This window comes from Bombus vosnesenskii, unplaced genomic scaffold (genome assembly GCF_011952255.1).
Source record: "Bombus vosnesenskii isolate JDL3184/JDL3185 unplaced genomic scaffold, Bvos_JDL3184-5_v1.1 scf7180000013352, whole genome shotgun sequence".
Classification (NCBI taxonomy): domain Eukaryota; kingdom Metazoa; phylum Arthropoda; class Insecta; order Hymenoptera; family Apidae; genus Bombus; species Bombus vosnesenskii.
In genome coordinates this window covers 2,490,975-2,515,313 of record NW_022882988.1, presented here as the reverse complement: position 1 = coordinate 2,515,313, position 24,339 = coordinate 2,490,975, and the positions used below count along the sequence as shown (strand labels likewise).

At 40.4% G+C, this 24,339-nt stretch overlaps 1 protein-coding gene across 6 annotated transcripts in view; it reads left to right on the top strand.

The window, feature by feature from the left end:
- LOC117236934 (multidrug resistance protein homolog 49) overlaps nucleotides 1-19,255 on the top strand; it is a 73,178-nt gene extending 53,923 nt beyond the window's left edge. For all 6 annotated transcript variants that reach the window (XM_033500376.1, XM_033500372.1, XM_033500373.1 and 3 more), the window contains 9 exons: nucleotides 2,149-2,562; nucleotides 3,694-4,117; nucleotides 5,679-5,882; nucleotides 8,787-9,138; nucleotides 9,714-9,941; nucleotides 10,462-11,411; nucleotides 12,428-12,829; nucleotides 14,155-14,301; nucleotides 17,658-19,255. In XM_033500376.1, the coding sequence (XP_033356267.1) occupies nucleotides 2,149-2,562; nucleotides 3,694-4,117; nucleotides 5,679-5,882; nucleotides 8,787-9,138; nucleotides 9,714-9,941; nucleotides 10,462-11,411; nucleotides 12,428-12,829; nucleotides 14,155-14,301; nucleotides 17,658-17,861 (3,325 nt within the window). In that variant the 3' untranslated portion in view covers nucleotides 17,862-19,255. The remainder of the gene's footprint in view (nucleotides 1-2,148; nucleotides 2,563-3,693; nucleotides 4,118-5,678; nucleotides 5,883-8,786; nucleotides 9,139-9,713; nucleotides 9,942-10,461; nucleotides 11,412-12,427; nucleotides 12,830-14,154; nucleotides 14,302-17,657) is intronic.
- Nucleotides 19,256-24,339: the final 5,084 nt, after the last annotated feature.

The following is a 24,339-nucleotide window of genomic DNA, read 5'->3' as shown; positions in this document are numbered from 1 at the left end:
AGCGCGGATCATGTATAACGGAGAAGCGAGAAGCAAAGTTTAGGGAACGAGATCTCTGCTCATCAACAGGTGGTCGCTCGTGAGAATCGAAATCCTTACCCGATACAAAGTCCATCTCTGTTTGTGGTTGCGTTTCAGACCGCGTAATTATCGAAAAGTCAAGGATGGATTCATAACGGACCAATTAAAGCGTCGCCACTAGAGCATTTCCTTGTGCAATCTGTTTATTTCGGGACGAGAATGTTCGCCGCAATAGTATATCCGTGGCGCAAGTCGCATAATTGCATAGACACGCGTGCAATTTCGATGAAAGAAATTCGACGTTGCACGGTGGCTAAATTTTTCTTCTTGTCGCCAGGTAGCGTTTCCGGTTTGTAGCAGACGATAGAAACACAGAATGAATCACGCTACCTTACACTGTTGCAGAGACAATAAATCTCGTTGCATCGTAAATATAGCATCGTGATACGCGTATATATCGATGTAGTTACAAGACCCATTGGCATTAAAAACGATTTGGCTCATAGTCCGCATTTATAACGACTATTACGTAAACTCGACTTAACACCTGTTTTAAATGGCAATCATCGAATGGCACGGATTTCTGTATTTTCTTTGTCATATCGAGTGCAACGATGCGCCAGGTTTTACGTACAGTAACTGACGAAAGTATTCGAACGTTTATTGGAGCCTTTCGTGAATATATTGTTTGTATCGTACAAAACGTTCTGAAATTTCATTAGTTAGCACGGCAATGAGAATCGATCGGTAGATATTGGCACAGTTTGATATCTGACAAAAAAATAATAATGCTGTGTACATTTTCATATAGGTAGGTTTCCAGCTTTATCAATATACTCACGACAAGTGATGTCACGTTACAATGCTGATGAAATTCCAAAATGTTTTATATAACACGTACAATGTATACGTAAAAATTGTCTATCATACGCGTTCAAATACTTTCGTAATCCATTGTATCATCGTAAATCATTTCGTATACATTCGTCGCAGTTGCGTCAACTTGTTCTCGTTCGCTTCTTCCTATCATCGTTAGGAATAAAAATCATATTTTGTAAAAATGTTTCTCGTGTCGCAACTTCCCGCTACATATTGCCGTTATCAGTTTGAAAACGTTATTTCACGTTGTATGACTGTAAGACGGAATTATAATAAAGTTCGCATAATTTGAGACAATATTGATTTTAGTTGAAGGTGATTACACGACATTCGCGAGTATGTGTTATTGTACCGTAAATGCTGTGTAATCACCCGGAAATGTCTTAACGTGGCGCCGCAACATTTTCACGAATATTCTAGAACGTGAAGCAGGATGAACAACGTTAAATATAAATGCCACGAACACAGTGACGCTTCTCCTTGACATTTATATATACGGTTTGAGGAATCATTTCTTTATATCGTGCTAAAACGTATTCACCGTTAGATTTTATTTTTAGTTTGCTTTCCGATCGCTATTTGACAGCTTGTTTTCTTTAATCGTATTAGAGGAGATAATGGAACTGCGGATAATATGGTCGCGCGATACAAACGAGAAGCTAAATTGAATATTCGTTGAAACTGAACTCCCCGAGTTTTTGCAAGGTGACCTTTGCATCGTCGAAGATAAGGCAAATTCTAATTAATTCATTCTGAATGGTTGCCCGCGGTTCCGTGTTATTTTCGTCAGGTACTTTGGATAGAACCGACACCAAACTATACGAACGTATCTAATTACGGTGGTGGTCACCTTGTACAACGACGAGAAGCCTGGCAAACGTGTCGACGAAGAAAGAATTTTCCACAAATTTATTCACGACTCGAATACTTAATCGGGTGAAAATTCATCCCAGAGAAATTTAAATTGAAGATCATATGTCAAAGTCCAGTTCTATTTTTATTGTGTGCCGTTTCGTTAATTTAATTTTGCAGCATTTTCGCGGACAATCAAAATATTCACGGTTGATGGGTAACCCGGTACCCGAACACCGAATTGTCCACACAAAATTTAGTAAACGTGTGCTTTGATAGAAACCTACTTTTCGATATAATTGATAATTCACTTCTTGGTACAAGATATTACCAGATATTAATATTAAGCATTTTATGGATTAACGAATGTAACCAAAAGTTGTCATGACGTTGCAGAGACTTGGACAAGATGAAGGAAGGCATAGGAGAAAAACTGGGCGTGTTCACGTACCTCACGGTCTCCTTTATCTCCTCCATCATCATATCGTTCGTATACGGCTGGAAATTAACGCTGGTGGTACTAAGTTGCGCACCAATCATCGTCATAGCCACTGCCGTAGTAGCGAAAGTTCAGAGCTCCTTAACAGCTCAGGAGTTGAACGCTTATGGGCAAGCCGGTAGAGTGGCCGAGGAAGTATTAGGCGCCATCAGGACCGTGATCGCCTTCAATGGAGAGGAAAAGGAAGTGGAGAGATACGCTGAGAAACTAGTACCAGCCGAGAGAACCGGAATAAGACGTGGAATGTGGTCCGGAGTTGGTGGTGGCGTGATGTGGTTCATCATATACATCAGCTACGCAATAGCGTTTTGGTATGTCTATATTAAGATTGTGTGAAAATATTTGTACGCTTTTTGGGATATGCGTTTGCGTACTATAGCATAGATGAAAGAAATACGAGTATTTTCAGAATAAACGCTTCTGACGCGGGTAAACAGGCACGAGAAGGGTAGAAACGGGTCAGCCATGTAATTTCCGCATTGTGTCAGAGGTGTTTCAAGTAAAAGTTGTTTGCTTTAAAAGGGAAGCATCAGACAGGGATGTTCCTTTGTTTGCCATGGAAAGTGGTGGTCTTGGCTACTCTAATTCGATATAAAACGATCTTCCCTTGGAACTCTTCCTTTTTCTGTTGTTTCCTCTTTTCGAAAATGGACGAGTTACGTACAGTGTAGGGAAAAAGTTTGCGCGTAATGGTGGCTAAGGGAAGGAACACAGGTTTGGTTAGAATAAATCAAATTTTCCCTCGCACGATCGTAGGATGAGGCACACGAATTTCTATTATTGTTATATCTTAAATCGAATCATATAGGATCGCGCGATGGAAAAGGGAAGTGTTCCGAGGAAACATCTGAAGAACGAAATGCGTGTGATATATTCGTCAAAAAGTTAGATCGTCGAAAGACACACTCGCAGAGTAACCGTAGCCCAAGAGTGAGAGATGCGAATATCAAAGTAATCGGATGGGAATAGATTAAGAGTTTTAAGCCGTTTACATACGACTAGACATGTGGTATACGATCAGATGGTACACTGATCCCGTCTGAGTCGATGCAAACCGTAACTAGATAATAACGCTGATACAAGTTTACGTATATTGCAACTAGCACTATGAAACCTCGTAGTCGCTGCATGTATCGTAACATGTTTCGGTGTATGTAAACAGCTTTAACCATTAACATAACACAAACACTGTAGCAACGCGATCTATTCTGTCGTCGTGCCGAGATGCATTGCCAAAGTTAAACAATGGTAACTTTGAGAGCATCGAAATTAGATACCTTTCGTTTCTGTGCTACCTCACTGGTCATCCTTCTATCTTTGTACACTATGTGATCTTTCATTGTCAAAAGGAAGAAGAGATCTCGAACGACTGCAATAAATCACGACAAGTTCTCGAGATGAAAATTAGAACGCATGTTAAATTGACGATTATCGTTCGCCAGGTACGGAGTTCAGCTGATCCTGGAGGACAGGCCAAAGGATGTGAAGGAGTATACACCAGCAGTGTTGGTGATCGTGTTCTTCGGTGTGCTAGCTGGTGCTCAGAACATGGGTCTGACATCGCCGCATCTCGAAGCGTTCGCGGTGGCGCGTGGTTCAGCCGCGGCGATTTTCCAAGTGCTTGATCGCGTGCCAACGATCGATAGCTTGAGCAAGGATGGTCAGAAGCTTCCATCCGTCAATGGCGAGATCGAGTTCAAGAACGTACACTTCCAGTATCCCGCTAGAAAGGACGTGAAGGTGTTGCAAGGTTTGAATCTGAAGATCAATCGGGGCGAGACCGTGGCACTCGTCGGCGGGTCCGGCTGTGGCAAGTCTACTTGTCTCCAGCTCATCCAACGTCTCTACGATCCTCATAAGGGACAGGCAAGTAAAAAGAAAAATTTGTGTTTGCGCGAGAAGCAAAACGGAGGTAGAGAATCGCTGGATCAAACAACGGTTTAGATCGTGCGATTAGATCGTTCGCATTTCTCTCTTCATTTTACTTTGAGTTAAACCTTTTTATTGTTTAAAGGACGCTCAAATTTAAGGAATATATAATTGATACGCGTAATTTGTACGTTTCAATTATGTGTTCAAGATTTCCTTGAAACATTCCATTTGTGTGTGTTGAAACGGGAACGATATTGAAGAAGCGTAGCGTCAGTGAAAATTGGAGAACTGCGAAACGTGCTTATTACACAGCTGATCAAAAAAAATAAAAAAAAAAGTAAGAGACGAAGAAAAGAACTAAAGAATAAAAAAACTGCATATTAAATTTTTATAATTGCGATTAAAAAATTATATCGCGGGGCTGCTGAGATAGGAACCGTTGCGCTGGCGCCTTCCGTTAATGATATCTCGTATCAGATTTCCCCTTGTTAATTTAGAAAACTGTAACGAGCTGGTACTTTCGCTGTCGCGTTAATTAAATAATAATAATAATAATTCGTATTTTTATTATTCGTATTAATCCGTATAATTTAGTTTCCCAGAGTAATTTTATGTCCACGGTCGGTAGCCATGAATTTTCCATCCCACGAGAATCGTAGACTCGTCTCCTCAATTTGTTTGTTTACCGAGGGAACGGGAGTAGTTTATTAAAATGTAGAAACTGGCGATATTTTTATGCAGACGTTGCGCAACGAGCACGGTTAAGCGATGAGTTCGCTGATTAACCCGATGAAGTTTTTCCCTCGGTCAAAGTCACAATGGTGAGCGTCGAGAGCTCGATGTACGCGCAATTACGGTTTTCGCGTATATCGTTCAGAAGAGCATTATCGTTCGTTCTTGCTAGAATTATTGTTCAAAACGATAGAACTTTTCCTATGCCAATAAGACGATCGAAATTTTTATCTCGCACGAAGATTTCACGAGACGCTCGGAATAAAATACAGAAACATTCCCGTTTCGTAGCATCGAATTCCAACTCGATTAAATTCCACGGTATCCAGGCAAGCGTGACTCGCGAGGGTGAATTTGTTAAATGCGTTCCGAGTTAACAATATCCCGACCGTGAATATATTCCATTATTACATCTGTATTCGCGAACGCGGCGATGGGAATTTTAGGGAACAAGTTTGAAGCGTTTCTCGCGGCGGCTGAGTTCTCTCACTAGTAAAATTTTCTCGTGTTTCTGCATCCGTCGCAGTTTCTCCTGCCAAAAATATTACGCCGTATATTTGGCATAATGTTTTCGAGCTGGCTCTTGAACTCCTTTTCCCTTCCACTTACATTTTCCATAGCATTGTTGCGCCGTAGCCGATAAAAGGGGCTTTCGCCTAAAATTCGCCCATCCGAGGAAAACGGCCGACAACGACGTTGAACGATCGTCCTTATCTTTCTCTTCGCATCGCATCGTCGTGGTCCTGTTCCTCCTGGACCTCCATTGGTCAATGTCAAAGACAATTCTCACAACGATCACGCGTCGATCTCTCTGTTCGAACAGGTTTTACTGGACGGTGTGGACGTGGCGAAGTTGAACGTTCAATGGCTCCGTTCGCACATAGGCGTGGTCGGCCAGGAACCGGTGCTCTTTGACACAACGATACGGGAGAATATCCGGTACGGAAATGACAGCATTACCGAGGAGCAGATGATCAAAGCCGCGAAGGAAGCGAACGCTCACGACTTCATCAGCAAACTGCCCGAGGTGAGTAGCTTCGTATCTATTCTTCCATTCCGTTGCCGTTTTCTCTGGTCCAACGGAATTTCAGTTTCCCTTTTCGTGGTTCGTGACAGACGGAGAACCGATTGATTCGGTCACTTTTCAACAACCAGTCGCTCGAACCTCTAGGCGTGCGGAGTTACGTTCACATAGTATAGACCTATGTCGAAAGATTTTCTTGCTCTTGGTATGTGGTACTCTTTCCGTGCCGATGGATCTCTAGGATCCAGGCACAAAGAGTCGTCTAATTAAAATCATGTCCAGGAACCGTGAATTCGCTTGGAATTTTAATCTCGTCCTTGCGTATCCTCTCGTCCATCTCTTCTATCTCGTTGATCATCGCAGTCGTGATGATTCTAATCATGGAGATAAGGAAGGGCACGTTTTCTTAATGGCCATTGCGGTTGAATTTTCCATTTTTTAAATTTCAATATCTTATCAGTGTCTCTACAGTCTGATTTAGAATACTGAATATTTCTGAAAGTTTTATAAACATTTACGCAAATTACTAAACTGCGACAAGAAGACTGTCTGTTGTAATCTTTTTTATTCGCAATTTATCGAGCAAATTTTGAATAACGCAAAACACACTGACGTAAATGCAAAAATGGTACGGACTGAACAACATTGATACAAGTGTGCGTTGTGTTTCATCATCATCCTCATATATGCTATATTGATCTTAAGAATATCAAATTCGAAACGTTCGATTTCTAAACCCCCTTTCTCGTAGATCGAAACTGCGAATTTTTCCTTTCTCGTAGAATTTCGATTTTATAATTTTATGACACAGGCTCACAAACTAACCCTCATTTGTTTTATTAGGTTGTCCGAAAAGTTTCTTTCGCTCTATAAAGAAATAATAGACGCACAATGTTTTTTGTTTTATATTAGTTTATTGAATTATGCACGAACATAATAATGGAAATATAACGAAATGGATCATACCTAATTTAATAAAATAATATAAAATAGAAATTGTTGTTCATCTATTATCATCTTATGAAACGAAAGAAACCTTTCAGACAACTTAATATTACAAACTCGGACGCGAGAGACTGGCGTTCGGCTATGTGAGTTTCTTTAATTCGTTTCCATGATCACACGATTTTTGGTTTCGCCATGGTGAAAAGTGACCTTTTCATTACGATTTTTATTCTTATTAAAAATTAAATATTTCCTACCTTGTAACTGAATATTACACCATGTACACATGTCCGTATTACACGGCAAATATTCTGGAAAAATTACGTAAGGACGAAATATTAGGTTGTCCGGGAAGTGTCTTTCTTTCGCAAACGTGTTTTCTACAACAATGCACCTTCGTACAAACGTGAAACCAAGTCTGTAAAATGTCGCGGTATTTATCTCAACAGAACAAAATGGATCGTACGTAACTCGACAAAATAATATAAAACGTTGTGCGTCTATTATTTCTTCATAAAATGAAAGAAACTTTTCGGACAACCTAATGTACCAGTGATTCTTAGGAAATACTCAGTTCGGATAATAGAGGCTCGCTTAGGAGTTCGTATATCTGAACTCGGGTCTGAATTTCTTTACATAAACGAGATGCGGATAAACGTAGTTCTATTGTAGATAATTCATATATTACAATCTAATAGTTTGACAAATTATGAGAATCGAACAATGTCTATTATCAGTTATTCTATTGCATATCGAGATCATGTTGACCCTCAACAAATTCGGCTCGTTGTAACGCGCTAACAATAGTCTCAGGTGTGAGCGACAAGCCGCGAAACACGCGTGCAAACAGACGATAAAACACCCGTTAAACCGTGCCCGGGCAAATAACGGTATCCCAGATTACGGCTGCGTCAACGATTAGGCGTTTATTACCGAATTATCGGTAGGTGTATTCGACGCTCGCGATGGTTTCATCCGCGGTCCCATCGGTATATACCGTCGTGAATGTGTATCGCGTGTGTTTGGCCTTTATCCGTTGTGTCTCGCGACGCGTTTAGAACCGTAACGATCCGCGGAAACAAGTGGACCAGACATTTTCCAGTTTATGGTGCAGGCCAGGCAGTTTATTTTACGGATCGATGCGGCACGATCGTGCACGTGAAATTTTACCCGGGAAAACCGAGCACCGTTTGCTGCACGCACGTTGATGGACGAACAATATTGGGTTTTATATGAATGGAAGCTTTGGTTACGAGATCAGATATATTAGACAGTTACGCAAACTACGTCGGCACACACGGTATTAGCATTGTGATTTTTTTAAATACATTATTTATTTATTCACAGGAAAATCTATTTTCGAATACTTTGCTCAGTGTATATATATTAAAATTCACCATGGAAAACTTTTATATCCACGTGTTTTATGAAGCATTTTGAAATTTCACTTCTAACGGGACTATCACGAGAAATCATAAAATAAGTAATTGTAAATGTATTTACAATATACATATATTCAATTAGAAATTAGTATACAGCATGTAGTTTGTTATTGAATCGTATTAAGTATTTTATGCGTATTTAAATAAAACACCAAATATTTTCCTGCTGTTCTCGACTTAACTTGTAGTACGCGAAGTGATGTACCTCGTAAATTTATTAAATCTCAACACGGTACGTACACACTGTAGACGTGTCACGTCGTAATTTCGTTAATTAAATTCCACGAGTATGGCAATCGAATAGGCAAATTACTTGCGGACAGTGTTCTCCTAATAATTATCAACGAACATGGTTATACCTAAAACTTGTTTCATTTAAATATCCATTAATCTTTATTCTTGATTAAACATAAGTATCTATCCTCCACATGTTAATTAAAATTTCAAGTTGTCAAAATGTCCACATTGATTAACTCTTGTCAAATAATCAAAGAATCTTTATCAACGGTCTTCGTTCTAGGCCTACGATAGTCCCGTGGGAGAGAGAGGATCGCAAATGTCCGGTGGTCAGAAACAAAGGATCGCGATTGCTCGAGCTCTGGTTAGACGACCGGCTATACTTTTATTGGATGAAGCTACTTCTGCTCTGGACGTTCATAGCGAAAACACTGTGCAAAGAGCTTTGGACGCGGCGTCAAAGGGTAGAACAACGATCGTCGTCACTCACAGGCTGTCGACAATAACAAATGCTGATAGGATAGTGTTTATAAAGGAGGGTCAGGTGGTTGAACAGGGTACGCACGAGGAACTGCTCGCCTTGAAAAATCATTATTACGGATTGGTCTCTGCTGACGCCAGTGCCACTGCTAGAGGTAATTGCTTTTATGTATGAAATTTTCGGGGCAAAATAGTTTGTATAGGTGAAGTTCATATAACTGGATTAGAGTTTCTATAATTAGAGTTCATTCGTTCTCTCCCACCATCTGTTACTTCTCGTTCATATAATAGGAATTCATGTTCAAATAAATAAATTCAACAAGCAGAAGTTTATCTAATCGCTAACTAAAATTTCGTTCGAATAAATACGATTCGTATAAATAGGATTTTAATGTATAGACGTATTATATAACGTATTACTGTTGCTCGAGTAACTAAGTATTTTTTTCATTTTTTAGAGTTTCACCAAAAAAGAATTAAAAAGAAAGTATCAACGTTGTAATTGTATAGTCTCGTTGCGATATTATCGTGACTGGTTTATAATTTAAATATCGTTACTTGATCTTCAGATAATGCAAAAAAAAAAAGGAAGAGCTTGTTTTATAGACTTTCACGTATTATTGAGAGCGATGGGAGCGCCCCAGAGTTTAAGATAATAAAAATGTAATATTTTCCTTCTCTTAACATCGGACGGCATGATGTTACGCTTTCGTGTTGATTGAATTTCCAGCGAAAGCGACGGCATCAGCCGCAAAGACGGTCACCGCAGCCATACTGAAGCAGAAACCACCGTTGAAGAGGCAATTCTCCACTCTGTCGATGCACTCTCATCGGTTGTCGTTAGCCGGCGCATCTGAGTGCTCGGAGAATCAACTGGAGGAACACGAGAAGCCGTACGACGCGCCAATGATGAGGATATTCGGGCTCAATAAACCGGAATGGCCTTACAATTTGATCGGTATAGTTAGCTCGATTACTATTCATTTAACCATTCACTCGTACATCTTCAACGAGAAAATGGATCAGTCTCTCCACCGATAAATATAATTCTTCTAGACCATACAACTCTTACTATTCTAACAGATTTATCGACAGAAAAACAGAAATCTCTATACTTCAGGGCATCTAACACGAGAAACAATCAATCTATCTGTCTATTAACAAAAATTTTCTACATCATACAATTTCTCCAATCTCAACAAAGTCGACAAAGAAGAAGAAATTCCCATATCTCAAGATGTCCAACAATAAAAACGATCAATCTCTCTCCATGGATTGATAAAATCCTTTTAACTTCTATAGCTTCTGCAATCCTAACACATTTATCAAGAGAAATTACATTTCAATACTTCAGGATATCTAACAACAAAAATAATCCATCTCTTCATCGGATGTCTCGCCTATCATAAATCGTACAATTTTATCAATTCAAGGAGTTCTACTGAACGAAACTAACGAACAAAATTGCCATGTTTCAGGGTGTTTAGCAGCAGGCATGGTGGGCGCCTCGTTCCCAGCATTCGCTGTTCTCTTCGGTGAAGTGTACTCTGTATTGGGTCTTCAGGATGACGAAGAAGTACGCCACGAGAGTGTCAAGTTCTCGATTCTCTTCCTAGTGGTCGGAGTTGTTACGGGCCTTGGTACCTTCCTACAAATGTATATGTTCGGATTGGCCGGTGTGCGTATGACCGCGAGGATCAGAAAAATGGCGTTCACCGCGATGTTGCGACAGGAAATGGGCTGGTACGACGAGGATACGAATAGCGTGGGTGCCCTTTGCGCCAGATTATCCACAGACGCCGGTGCTGTTCAGGGTGCAACGGGGACACGTGTCGGTGCGATTCTTCAGGCTCTGTCGACCTTAGTCCTTGGAATCGGATTATCCATGTATTATACCTGGAAGATGACGTTAGTATCCGTCGTCTCGATACCTTTGGTGCTGGGTGCAGTCTTCTTCGAGGCGAGAGTGATGAGCGGCCAAGGTCTGCAAGAAAAGAAGAAGATGGAGGCCGCGACGAGAATCGCCATAGAGGCAATCTCGAACATTCGAACTGTAGCCAGTCTTGGGAAAGAGGAAGCCTTCTTGCAGCGTTATTGTGTGGAACTGGATCTCGTGGCTAAAGCGACAAGAATTAGAAATAGACTGAGGGGATTGGTATTCTCGTGCGGTCAGACCATACCATTCTTCGGTTATGCCTTGAGTCTCTATTATGGTGGTGCTTTGGTGGCTACCGAAGGTTTGAGGTACGAGAACGTGATCAAAGTGTCGGAAGCGTTGATCTTTGGATCCTGGATGTTGGGACAAGCCCTTGCCTTCGCTCCCAATTTTAATACCGCGAAAATTTCGGCCGGAAGGATATTCAAGCTTCTAGACAGAGTTCCGGAGATCACCTCGCCACCGGGTTCGGAAGACAAAGATCTGGATTGGGTGAGTGCACGATTTATAAGTCAGCTTATAACTCCGATTGCGCGATATTGATAAGAGATTATAAATAGGAAGCTTTATCTTATCGTAGTTAATGTTGCGTTGTTGGATGTATTGAGTAATAAGGTGTTTGATCAATTATATCGCTGTGGTTGAAACAACGTAGTTCAATTACTTTGCGAGTTTATCAGGAAGAAAGTAAACACAACGTGTAAAGTATAGAGAAAGATTGGCAAAGCTGGCCAAATGTCTCGTTTCGACAGGTTTCATTACGGCTGTTTAGCAAAGCGACGAATTTATGACGTACCGACAGCAACGCCTCCGGCTATGCACGTTAATTACACTCAAAACGGGAAACTCTGTTTGATTGGGGTTGCGATTATCCCTCTAGAATTCCAAACCGTTTAATGAAGCGATACGAAATAAACGATACGATGTTTCGGATTTATCCTACTCAAGCGACTGCCACGTATAATTCGATTGATTAGCAAATATTTATAATGCATTCGGTTGAATCCGTTTTCTTGTTTCTATCTGATACAAACGTAATCCAACGAATTAATATAGCGATATTCGAATTTATAAATAACGTTTAGATTTAGATTTAAATTTCGATATTTACATAGACATTTTGCATGCATAATTTCATTTTCTCATTTGATCGCATGTGGCGAAAGTGTACGAGATTCGACTGGAGATAGGAACCTCGTTTCATGTTTTCCAGTTTTAACATAAAACGCATATTCTTTCACGCTATAACTTTATTTAATAGAACCGTGTCAACGTAAATACATCACTGGTTAAACATTGAAAAAGCAGTTTATCATATCGGATATCGCGTAATAGAATTAGATAAAGAAAAGTTTGGAAACTTTATTTTTAAAAGTGCAGTATAATTGAGAGGCGAGACAAGCTTTTGAAACAGTTATTATCTTTCAAGAATTTTCATTTTTTTTTTTCACTTTACATTCGATTAGAGTAAAAGACCTATCTAGAATCAGAAATTTGTATAATTTCAGAAAGCGGACGGCTTGATTCAATTTTCGAAAGTCGAGTTCCATTATCCGACAAGGCCTGAGATGCAAATTTTACAAGGCTTGAATCTAATCGTGAAACCGGGCCAGATGGTCGCCCTGGTAGGCCAAAGTGGTTGTGGCAAATCCACCTGCATCCAATTGTTGCAACGATTGTACGATCCGATTTCTGGTACCGTGACAATGGACAGGCGTGACATCTCGTCGGTTTCGTTGCGCAATCTGAGATCTCAGCTTGGTGTGGTCGGTCAAGAACCAGTACTTTTCGATAAAACGATCGCACAGAATATTGCTTATGGGGACAACTCCCGAACTGTAACGATGGAGGAAATCATAGAAGCCGCTAAGAAGTCCAACATACATAGCTTTGTCAGCTCTCTACCACTAGTGAGTAGCACAATTCTTGTTTGATATTGGTATTCTCGGAGCTTAGCTGTTCAGAGAAGGCAAACACAGTAGTGCTTCGTTCATTGGTCGTGGATTAAGGTCTTAGTTGATCGTTTACCAAAGGAAATATATTTTTACGTACAGCGATTTGAAGATTTACAATGAGTGTATTTTATAAATATTATTATTTATTATTTATTTATTATTGCTTCGTCCGTGAATTTCGACTTTGAACGAACTTTCGGTTTTACATCTCTTATGTCTATTTCTCTTCTTATATGTCTACCTCTCCTCTTTTCCACCCTATTCTATTGTACTTTACTTATTCTACCTCTAAAAACTAAAAATTAGGAACTATAAATTAGCAACTAATGACTAAAAACTATTGCAACTTTGGTCTTTAGCCTCCTTGCTGTGCCTCCTTCTTGTCGTTTGCCCTTCTCTTCTCTATTATTGCTTTCAGCTCTGCTAAACCTTCTCCAATCTCGTTTAGCGTTTTTCATATGTCCTTTGGTCCTCCCGTTATTTCACATTCTTCTATTACATGTCTTAGGTCTTCTTCTTTCCCTCTGCATCTTTTCCCCCCTCTTTTTTCCAGTATTCCCTTGCTTTGGTCTCGTTTCCGCATCTGAATCTTGCCAGTATTCCTCTGTCCTTCCACTTCATCCTCCCTTCTAAGTACTTTGGTAATTTTTCTTTGACTATGTTTCTGTAGTTTCTATCTCTCCTGTTTCTATCTACGTCCCTCCTTTTCTCACCTCTTCTAGTCCTATTTTCTAAATATATTATATGTTGAAGTTTCGTTAGTACTTTGATGAAACATCGTAGCTATCATAATTATGTTGGTCGAATTTGAAACGAATATGAAAATATATATATATAAAGAAAGAAACTTACAACATATATATTGGAAATATATAACCCACAAAAATAGTATAATATTCATTGTATTAATTAATAAGCCTTAGTATCCAGCGAGACTTGAACGCGAATCCTGTGTTTGCAAACTATCGTTTCTAACTCGCGTGTACATTTTCGGGTTTGTTTCAAACTTTACCAAGGCGACAATAAACGTGTCTCATTACAGCGTTAATGAAGTTTCTAAAAGTTTTGTATAACACGCGTAACACATTCACGAAAGTTCTCCATATAACTGAAACGTCAATACTTTCTCGAATCACGCGATCGCGATAACACCAACTAATTAACGAAACTTTTACATTATGCAACGTAACACAAAATAATTCCAATGGAAATTTGAATCGTTTCGATAGAAAGTTGCATATTAAACAATGCAACAACACGTTATTCGATCTTGGTTACAGGGATACGACACTAGGTTAGGTTCTAAGGGAACACAGCTCTCCGGAGGACAGAAGCAACGTATCGCGATCGCGCGTGCCTTGGTCAGGAATCCTCGAATTCTACTTCTGGACGAGGCTACATCTGCTCTCGACACACAGAGCGAGAAGGTAAGTTTGCTCGTTTAAAATCATCTCCTCGTTGTCTCAACAATTCTCGTCTACCGCATGCATAGTGCATGTTCATCCTCTTCTAAAGTATTTCCGCGAATCGCTTAAACGAGAAATACCGTGGACGAAAACCGTCGTCGAGATGGTGGCGAGAAACACCGCAGGCAAACCGAGAAAATGGGTCGTGAAATCAGGCTGAAGTAGATGCGGCGCCCATTCAGTAATATAATACGCGATGGAACGCGGTGGCGCTTTTTAGTCGCGGACAGAAGCAGAAAGCCGGCGAAAAAAATGACCAACCTTCCTCTAGAGAGGCAGAAGAAGTGCGAGGAATTCTCACGAGGACAAAAGCCTCGCGTTCCAGTCTCGCTACCACCGCGCTGCATTGTTTCGTCCTCGTGACCAATTAACAGCCTCGTAACTTGATGGGCCATTTTTCGTCGTCATTGTCTAACGCGACGTTCCACCAGGAATTTTGTATGATCGAACCAGTACGATTACGTTTGAGAAATTTTATACAGATGTTCGTTATCATTAGACAACGAATTATTATGCAACATCACATTTTTACGAATACAATTAAAAAAGAAGAGATGCAAATTGCGATATTTATTAAATGTTATAACAAGTATTCTACTTTGAATATTTTATATTGCTTTGCGTATTATGTGACTATATTTGCATCTTTAGGCCCTCGAGGGTCAATATTTCGAGGTTACTAAGGAAAACACGGTTTATCAAATTGACAAGAAATTGAAATTTCCAATAAAAATCCACAGCCCAGTTATCATTTCCGTTCGTCGTTAATATCTTTTGAACAACAATCCACCTTCGTTCTTGAATAAAAGCATCTGAAAATTCTCCTTTGGATGTAGCTTATGCGTCTTCGTAACCTGGCCGAAGATAATACTTATGAAAAACTTGCAAAGGAAACGTAAACTCAGAGATGGTGTTGTTTAATGTTTAATTTATTCGTTGCTCGAGATAACTAATTGCTTCGGAATTTCTTGTGTCGTATTACCGAATAAGTAGGTTACATAAATATTACTACATTAACCATGATGCTAATCTAAAGCGGATACTTTATATTAGCAAAGTTTATCTCGCAACATGATGTCTAAATAATCTCTTAAAACGTTACACGAAGCTGGCACAGGACAAGTTTGCGCGCGAAATTTTCTCGTTTATGTCAGCCGTGGGTTTTCGATGTTTAATGAGAATCTAGCACCAAAGGCACAGCAAAATAGTTTGTTACCATGAACGACGAATGTGAATAACAGCGGAGGTTAAGCAACGTAAACTAACGCTAGTGTTACGAGTATACCGCACCGGCTGATGAATATTAATGGAACCTGATGGATTTTAATGAACAATACGAGTAAAAAAAACGCGCGAGCCAAAGTCGACGAAAAAAAAAAAAAAAAAAAAAAGAAAGAAGATACGCCGCAGCCATGTTTCTCCCGTCGTACTGCATCACGCAATGCGACGGACATACTTTACATGCTAATTTTTCCGAAATTAAAATTCATATGTTTTCGGGCACCGTAAACGATTGAAACGTTGCTTCAGCCATCGTATCTCATTACAACGATATTATATCTTGCTGTTCGTTTTCTCTGTCGACAATCCGTACAGTTAAAAAACAGCCTTCCATCACCTATACACGGATGCGAATGAAGGAAAACAGAAAAAACGATAAAGAAAGACGGAATAGAATTTGCATGCGCGAATGTTATCACCGGAGATCTTTTTCGCCAGACTTTCTACCAAATTTTTCTTACGAACGTAAGCAAAGAAATGGAATTTAAATAGAGAATTGTTTCGCTCACTGAATGTTGTAACGAGTACTTTATTTCGGATATTTTGTACATTAAATCGGTCGGAAAGTTCTATCAGATTTTACTTACGTATTTGCAAATTTATACGTTACGTGTCTTAATAGTCGAAACATAAGCTACGAAAAAGCGAAACGAGATTGCCGAAGAAATTAACATTTTTATCAATAAAGCACATCTTTATAAAATGTTTAATATCGACAATAGACAGAATAAATAGATCGTCAGAGATGGACGAGAGATAAGGATAAGTAACAGTGAATATTATATTCAAGGCTAATCGATAAATATTTCGGTTAAATCAACACGAAGGGCAGAAACAACAGACTCTTTTGCTTAATCCGATACTTTTGCATGTTATATGCATTCTATATATTGTTGCATTGTAAAATTTCTCACAAATGCATAAATATTCGCAGTTTAGTTTAAGGTGATTTATCCAATGTGTCTTTCGTCGCTTGTTGTATTTTTCGTCGCTGATGTATTCCGAAACGCGACTGTTGTTCGAAAGGCTGTCGAACGATTATCTCGATTCGACGCTTAATTTTCAGAGCCACGAAGATCGATTATTCTAGGTTGGCGGTAGCGTGGCGGTCCTCTCAAAATCGCCAACAATCGAGGACAATCCAACAGTATTATCTATGGTAACAATCGGAAATACCCTGAACCGGTGAGAGGGAGTTCGATTGTTGTCCACGCGGACGGAAAGCGGTTCGCCCGTGCCGAACGAATTTCATGGCAATTATTGTTTCGCGGCTGCTTACTGACTACCGTGTTTTCCTCTTTGGTGTGCCATTTTCCATAGGAAAATAGGTTTCATTTAGGTTCCATTGTACGCGTTGTTTATTCGATCAGAAATCCTTAGAAACCACGTCTTTTCGTTATCTATTTGGTCTTCAGAGATAATATATTAGGTTGTCGGAAAAGTGTCTTTCTTTCACAGACACGTGTTTTACAACGATGTATCTTTATACAAACATGAAACCTAATCTGCCAAACGTCGTGATCTTTATCTTGATAGAACAAAATGGATCATACGTAATTCGATAAAATAATATAAAACGACAAATGTTGTGCATCCATTATTTCCTTATAAAACGAAAGAAACTTTTCGGGCGACCTAATACATATTAATCTTGATCAGAAATTCATTGAATTTGTTGATAAATTTATTAAAAAATCAAAACACAGTATCGTGTAAAAGTTATTAGCTTTTGGAAATAGTTGGTCGAATGTTTGAACTAGAAGTAAATGAACATTAAAAATTGAATACAAAATAATTATTTGACAGTATTTTCGAAACATCTTTTCGTTAATCGATATCGTTTGAGACAAACGTTATTTTTTCGATTTATTGCTTTCCGACAAATAAACGTAAAATTAAAACATCAAATACCTCCCTATTCATCGATAAAAGTCAAACATTTGCGTTTGATAGACAATTGAAGACTTTTGCACGGTATTGTAACTTAGATGTTTGATAAGTTAATCAAATTATTATTCAACGATAATTTTGTATAGGTCGTGCAAGCGGCATTGGACAAGGCCATGGAGGGCAGGACGTGCATCACCATAGCGCATCGTTTGGCAACTATAAGAAACGCCGATGTGATCTGCGTGTTAGAGAAAGGAACTGTCGCGGAGATGGGTACTCACGACGATTTACTTTCAGCGGATGGCCTGTACTCTCATTTGCATACTCTTCAAGAAAGCGCGATAGAGTAGAGACGAAGGTGAAGTCGCGTCTCATCGACGCTCCTTGCTTCGGAGGCGAAACAGCCCAACGACGAAGCAGACAGTAGTTTCAGTCGAGGCGTGTGAGGCCTGTAGGTCAGAAGCTAGCAGTAAGAAATGGAGGAACTCCAGCAAGGCAACAAGAATAGCAAAGATTTTATTGACTCGCCGAACGAAAGTCCACGGACACGCGTATCGGAGCTTTCGTCAATTTTCACATCGGCAAACGCTTCTTTTATCTTCTCAGCTGGCCCTTAACTTTGTCATAGACTTTCAACGATAGTTTTCTTACAATTTTATTTATACGTATTTTCAATTTCTTCGTGTGCCTTGATATTGCTAAGAATCAATTTTACATGGCAAATAAAAGGAACTCGAAGGAAGAGGATGTTCGTAGCTAACTCTGAATATCATTAGCTGTCTCGTCGATATTTTGTTCGTGCATTAGACGTCGAAACACTCGCGTTTTCACGGTGCTTGCTCTTCTACATGCCGGTTCTCGCGCCCAACCTAAAAGAGAACGAGCCACGGATCCAAGAAACGCGAAACTTCGATACAGGGAACAGATCTTCGCGTCGCAGCAGCGAATAATCGTAGCGCAAACGCGTCGGATGGATTACCAGCGATCTTTCGATTCGCGCGTTACGCAACAACGATCACCACGGCGCGAACGATAAAACGCGTCGCTGTCGATAACACGTAATCGACATTACGTCTGTATTTTCCAAAACGATATTCCTGTTCCTTCGTCTTCGTTCTTTTTACATAGCCTTTACGACGCGAAGCTCGCGAGATCGCAGTAACGCAATAGTCCTCGATCCATTCGAACGGAGAAGATTCCGTAGAATGGCACGTAGTCGCGATCAGATTCGATGCATGGCCTCGAACGATCCCCTGAACGATTCGTTGTTGGCCAGGAATACCAAACTAGCCATCTGAAAGAAACCGTGAAGGCGTTTGTTGAATTCCTATATAGGATAGCAGTATAAATACGATAGAAATGGAAGAAACGCGCGAGTCAGACGCGTGCATTGAATTAAGGAGAAAGTGGGATAGAGAGGAAGATATTCGCATCGACTTATGGGGTTGATCAACATCGACAGAGACGAGCAAGAGGCGACAGGTGTTTCGAAAAACGGCACATCGCGCACGACTCGACGATGTCCTCCTCCACTTCGATAATCTTCGGGCTACGTCCAAACGTATGAAAAATGTATGAACGTATCGTCGCGATACATCCCACTCTTTTCTCTGCCTTGCTCGCAAAACATGAATTCATCCACGGGACAACGTGTCAATTGCGTCAATCGGGCGAACGTTACTAGAAATCGTTGAATTTTCGTGCCTTAACAGCAACCGTGTTCCGTGTTCAACTAAAAAAGAAAAAAAACGCGATAGTAAGAAATAGAGAACGCGATGGGAAGAGGAGGAAACAGAGAACTGGGAGGGCTTAGGTTGAATTTAAATCAGGAATAAGAAGACGAACAAAGTCGTGACAGACGGATAGCTAGTTGAGTTTTGAAATGGCTCGGATCGATTCACCGATTCGTAAGGAATCAAAAGGATGTACTACGTGAAATCTTTGTAAAGTTGGATGGTTTTAGCGGAGGAGGAGCGTATCGTTCGCGTGGAGAGGCGTTCCCGGATGTCGGCAAGTCGTCCATCCGGTGCGGTGGTTGGATTTCCGTGGTCGAACTTCGCGACAGATACTTTCCTTGAACTTGTGCCTTCATACTTGGTATACTTAGCGATAAGATTCCATCGGCTGCCCTCGAGGCTTACCACCTGAATGGTCACGTTTAACACGCGGCGCGACGATAACAATTTTTCGTAGAACTTGACAGTATCAACTTTTTCCACCTGTCTAAAATGTTAATAATAATCATTGTCAAATTTTATCTCTCTATTACGAAGTAAAGTATCTTCCAACTTCAGCTAAATATTAATATCTAGGAGTAAGACTTGAAACGCGTTCTCGCGCCTGCGTGATCGTACGAGGATTTTCAACGACGTTGTCCACGCAGAGTACTTAATTTATCTCGAAAGAAGCGATCGAAAGAAGGCCTACGATCAAAATTTGCACCCGATGATCGAAGTAACAGTGCTTTATTAACATAGTGACAATACAGCGTAGTAGATGTAGAACGTGTTCGAGCCAGGAACAAGCGTTTCGCGATCGAAACGCCATTCTGATGTTTGCGAATCAAGCATACAACGATCACCGGGATCCGTGTACGATCGGAAGAACCCGACGATGTTGTGCTTCACTCGTGTACTTACCCTGTATGTTAAGCGGATCGAAAGGGAGAACGAACAAGTACAATCAGATCAGCGCATTGAATGACGTATGATGATCATTTCACATCGTTTCGACGGACATTTCGTTTAATGAAATTCACGGTTCTAGATGTCCTTTCTCGTTTGAATCGCGATCATGGTGCTCGATTCGTTGAACAAATCATCTCAGACTTATTGTACCAATCAAAATTCAGCTTGCGGTTTATTATGTACTTTTCAAAGAGAATATACTATTATATTATACAGATATACATGTTACGTAAGAATTCGATCGAGCACTAGACGGCAGAATGAATATGAAAGTGAGTGAGTGAGTGAGTGTGTGAGAGAGAGAGAGAGAAATAGATAGATAGAGAGAGAAAGAGGGATAACCTTTAGTCTGTAAAAGATATCGAAAAATCGTTGCTTAAGATTAAGGCTGCGGCTAGCGTAACTTAAGGGCAGAGATCTTAAAACAAAAATATCTACGTGAACGAGCGACGATCGCTTGGTTCAACACGCGTGTGTTTTGAAACGGCGAAAGAAAGCAGCAGCGTGTGTTTCATTTTATTTTCTCTCTTTCGTTTTTTTGTTCTTCGTCTCCTTTCCTTTTTTTTCTTTTTGTTTATATATCGAAAGCGTGTCGAGTTGTAATTATACAAGCGATTTTCCAGACAGTATGACGACAAAGAGGAAGTATTAATGTTTTTCGTCTTTTTTTTTCTTGTTGTAAGAAGAAATGAAGCAGATCGTACTGCTGTCATATACAAAATAAATGGAACCATAGTGAAAAAAAAGTACGCACGAGTTTGTTAAATGAACGGGCGGCGAGGGGAATTCAGTTTTCGGTGGGAGCGGTCACCGAAAAAAAATCGTGAAATTCGTTCCGTTTCATCCATTTTGTCCCCCATTTATAATCTATATCCCTCGGCGACGCATTTATTCGCGCCGCGGAACTTGCGTCTATCCGCTGAAGCTTTTAACGTTTATCATCAGGTTTATCACCTGCTGTTTGTTCGCGCGAAAATTAAAAGACGCGCGTGTTTTCGATACGCTGTGAAAAATCAGCGCGTCCGATTGGTATTTCCAACAAATCCACTTTCCTCGTTATCTGTGCGATCCATATTCTCCATTTTCCTTCTATTTGTAAAATTTTTCTTCCAACGACCAACGTTCTCTTTTTTTTTTTGTACCGTGGCATAAAATGTACGCGGCTCGTCGAACGGGAGAACGCGTGGCCCGCGAATTTTGATTTTTGTCCCGAGTCTTCGTTCGAACGACGCGTCCTAATACCAGCAACTTGATCGAAGGACGTTAAAATGGTGTTAAACGAACGCGTTTTGAGCAACACGAACGAACGTGAAGTTGGACCAACGCTCTACCCCATTTGCTTCGGCAAAGTTCGCGATGTACGGTAGTTTTTCAAGAAACTTGTACATCGCGCGACAAAGAAACGTAAGTACGTACATAGCTGAATGATTGGGTCGAGTCGATGGGGGTGACAAACACCAACCATGCGTGTTTCCATCGAATACAGAGCGAGCGAACAGAGGTAAGCTGCACGCAGGATAAAGAAGTTTCCAACACGGAGGAAAGCTGATTTATTACTCCGGGAAAGGGGCTGAGTAGTAGAGGGGTTGGAGAGCGGAAGAGCGCAGCTTGTCAGGTGTATAACGCGTCGGAACTTACGAAATTATTCCATCGAGTTTTCGTGCTGGCTGCAACGCGAGCATCGCGAGAGAATACAGGACGAAGGAGGACGAGAGAAATAGAAGGAGGGAGAGCAGTCGCGTCTTAATTGTTCGAGACACGCAGCTCGACGCTGCTGCTCACGCTCCCCGTTGAAAAGGGATAATTAGGAGAGACGCGGCATCGTCGTTAACGCCTTGTAAACCGCATTAGTAACGTTTTCCCGATAAAACGTTGCTTTGCCCTCTTATCGCTTATCGGCTCGCTGGAATCTATTCGCGCCACTTGCGAATAATTCATGTCCAACAACGGAAATGCACGCTCGTAACCCCTTTTAATCGTATTCCGCCTTTGTCTTGCAAATCGTGCTTCACGTATTCGTGAAGTAGAATTTTCTTCGATAGCCCGTTATCGTTTACTTTCCGGTTCTTTTTCTGCGCTGAGTTATCGCGAGATGGACAATAACGGGCAAAGTGTAAACGTTCTTGTTGAGAATTGCGGATCTTAATTGCCGAAATAAAAGTAAAGGAACACCGAGGTTACACTTAGAATTCAAGTTAAAATAGTTTTAGGTTTATTTAACAAACGATTTCCAGGGTCTTCGTCGACATACTTTAGCGCACGTCTCAGCACTTTCTTTGTCTCACCATCTTCCGCACCACGCTATTAACGGAACATTCATCTGTTTTTCGAGACATCGGGCACACACATACTTCCATACACTCATATTCACGTACGTGTGTCACTACTACGCGGCTAATCTAGTCTAGCACACAAAATTATGCATATCTCAATAGTTCTTAACACTGGAACTAACAAAGTTTTTCTGGTTTTTGCAATTGATAACAGCATGACAGCGTTTCCGATGGAATTAACGTTAATTCGTCATCGAAACTGAACTAGTATCGGGCAAAAGTCTTGGATTACCTATGATAGATGATCCAGCAAGGGAATATTTTTACACAACGTTACGTAGAAACCAATTCTTTTGTGACGCTATTCGTTTGTAATTTTTTCCGGTTCACAGATCTTTGAAAATTATTTCAACAAGTAGAAGGGCAAAATAAATGTTACGTAACACGGCATATACGTCGAACGATTTAAAATGAGAAAAAAGAAAGTTAAAGACATACATAAATCGCCTGAAATAAACAAAATATTGTATAATATAACGTGTGTTTATTGAAAATTTATTTGAGAAGATCCCAGAAAGAACGACAAGACATTAATCAATATCTTTTTTATTAAATTACCAACAATTTTCGAAATATTACGCTTATTAAGAAGCAACAACGGACTTGAAATAAATTTAAAATAATAATATCAAGTATCCTTATATTCATTCATGAAAAGAAAATACCGTTACATTTTAAGTAGCTTAAGACTTTTACATAATACCATACCTATTTATCTTCATCATATTACTTTAATTATAATCATCCCGATATATATAGTACATTTACATACACATTGTAAATCGGTAGATTTAATATTAAAACCTTTCTCGTTAAAATATAATACAAAAGGTTATTCGGTCCATCGATCGCGGTAAATGTTCCAGGCACCATGCAACGTGTCGCTTAGGGCGATTTGAAACTCGTGACATTTACGCGGTCGACGATAACCAATCAGGAAACTTTGTGGAAACGTTCCGTAGACCAATAACATTCAAAATTCCGTGCATTTCGACTTCTAATCGGAAGGTCACGGAAAGGAAATCGTTCAGTTCTCGTCGGTCTTCGACCGATGCGTCGCGGTCGAGTTAGTTGGTAGTTACGTTCCGATTTGCGCAACAGTCTAACAAACTTTGGCCCGAGCAAGTTCATAATCGCGTAACTCTCAGGTCGGCTTTATTTCAACAATGCACCTACGATACCGTGACCATCTTACAACCACGCTACTCCCAAGCCTTTGTTCGTCATCGACAATAGAAGCTGTCTCTATGGCGTAGCAGTCGAACTTCTATCCATCGTTTGCTCCCTCCACCCGTCGCTTACTTCTGATTAGAAACCACGCTCTTTTCTGCACGAGAGAAAAAAGAAAAAGGAGACGAGAGAGGCGAAGCGTTTTCTCGTCAGTCACGTTTGATCCCTTGTAAGGGGGCAGAAACGTTGAAAAGACATCGGGGATCAACGGGGTTCGCTTTAATCCGACGACCCAGCGACGATTAGCATTCACGGGGGAAGATCGCCCTTTGTTGTGCCGACAGTCAGTACCGGAATCGCGGAGTCGTGCCAACGAGATAACTGCTCAAGTTTCCCGGCAAGCCGAGACAGCGCGACGCGAACTGGGTTAGAAAAAAGACACGGGGTAGATGTGTGTAAAAAGCGTGCCGATTAAAACGTCCTCGGTCCGACACGGTCTCGAGAAACTTTAATGTCGAAGATTTTCTTCGCGAAATTTGGATGGATATACATATTCGTATAAGTGTTTACATTGGTCGATTGTTTTGTCGGAGTTCGCGAGTGTGTTGTGATACGAGAAGAAGTTTGGCGACGGAGAT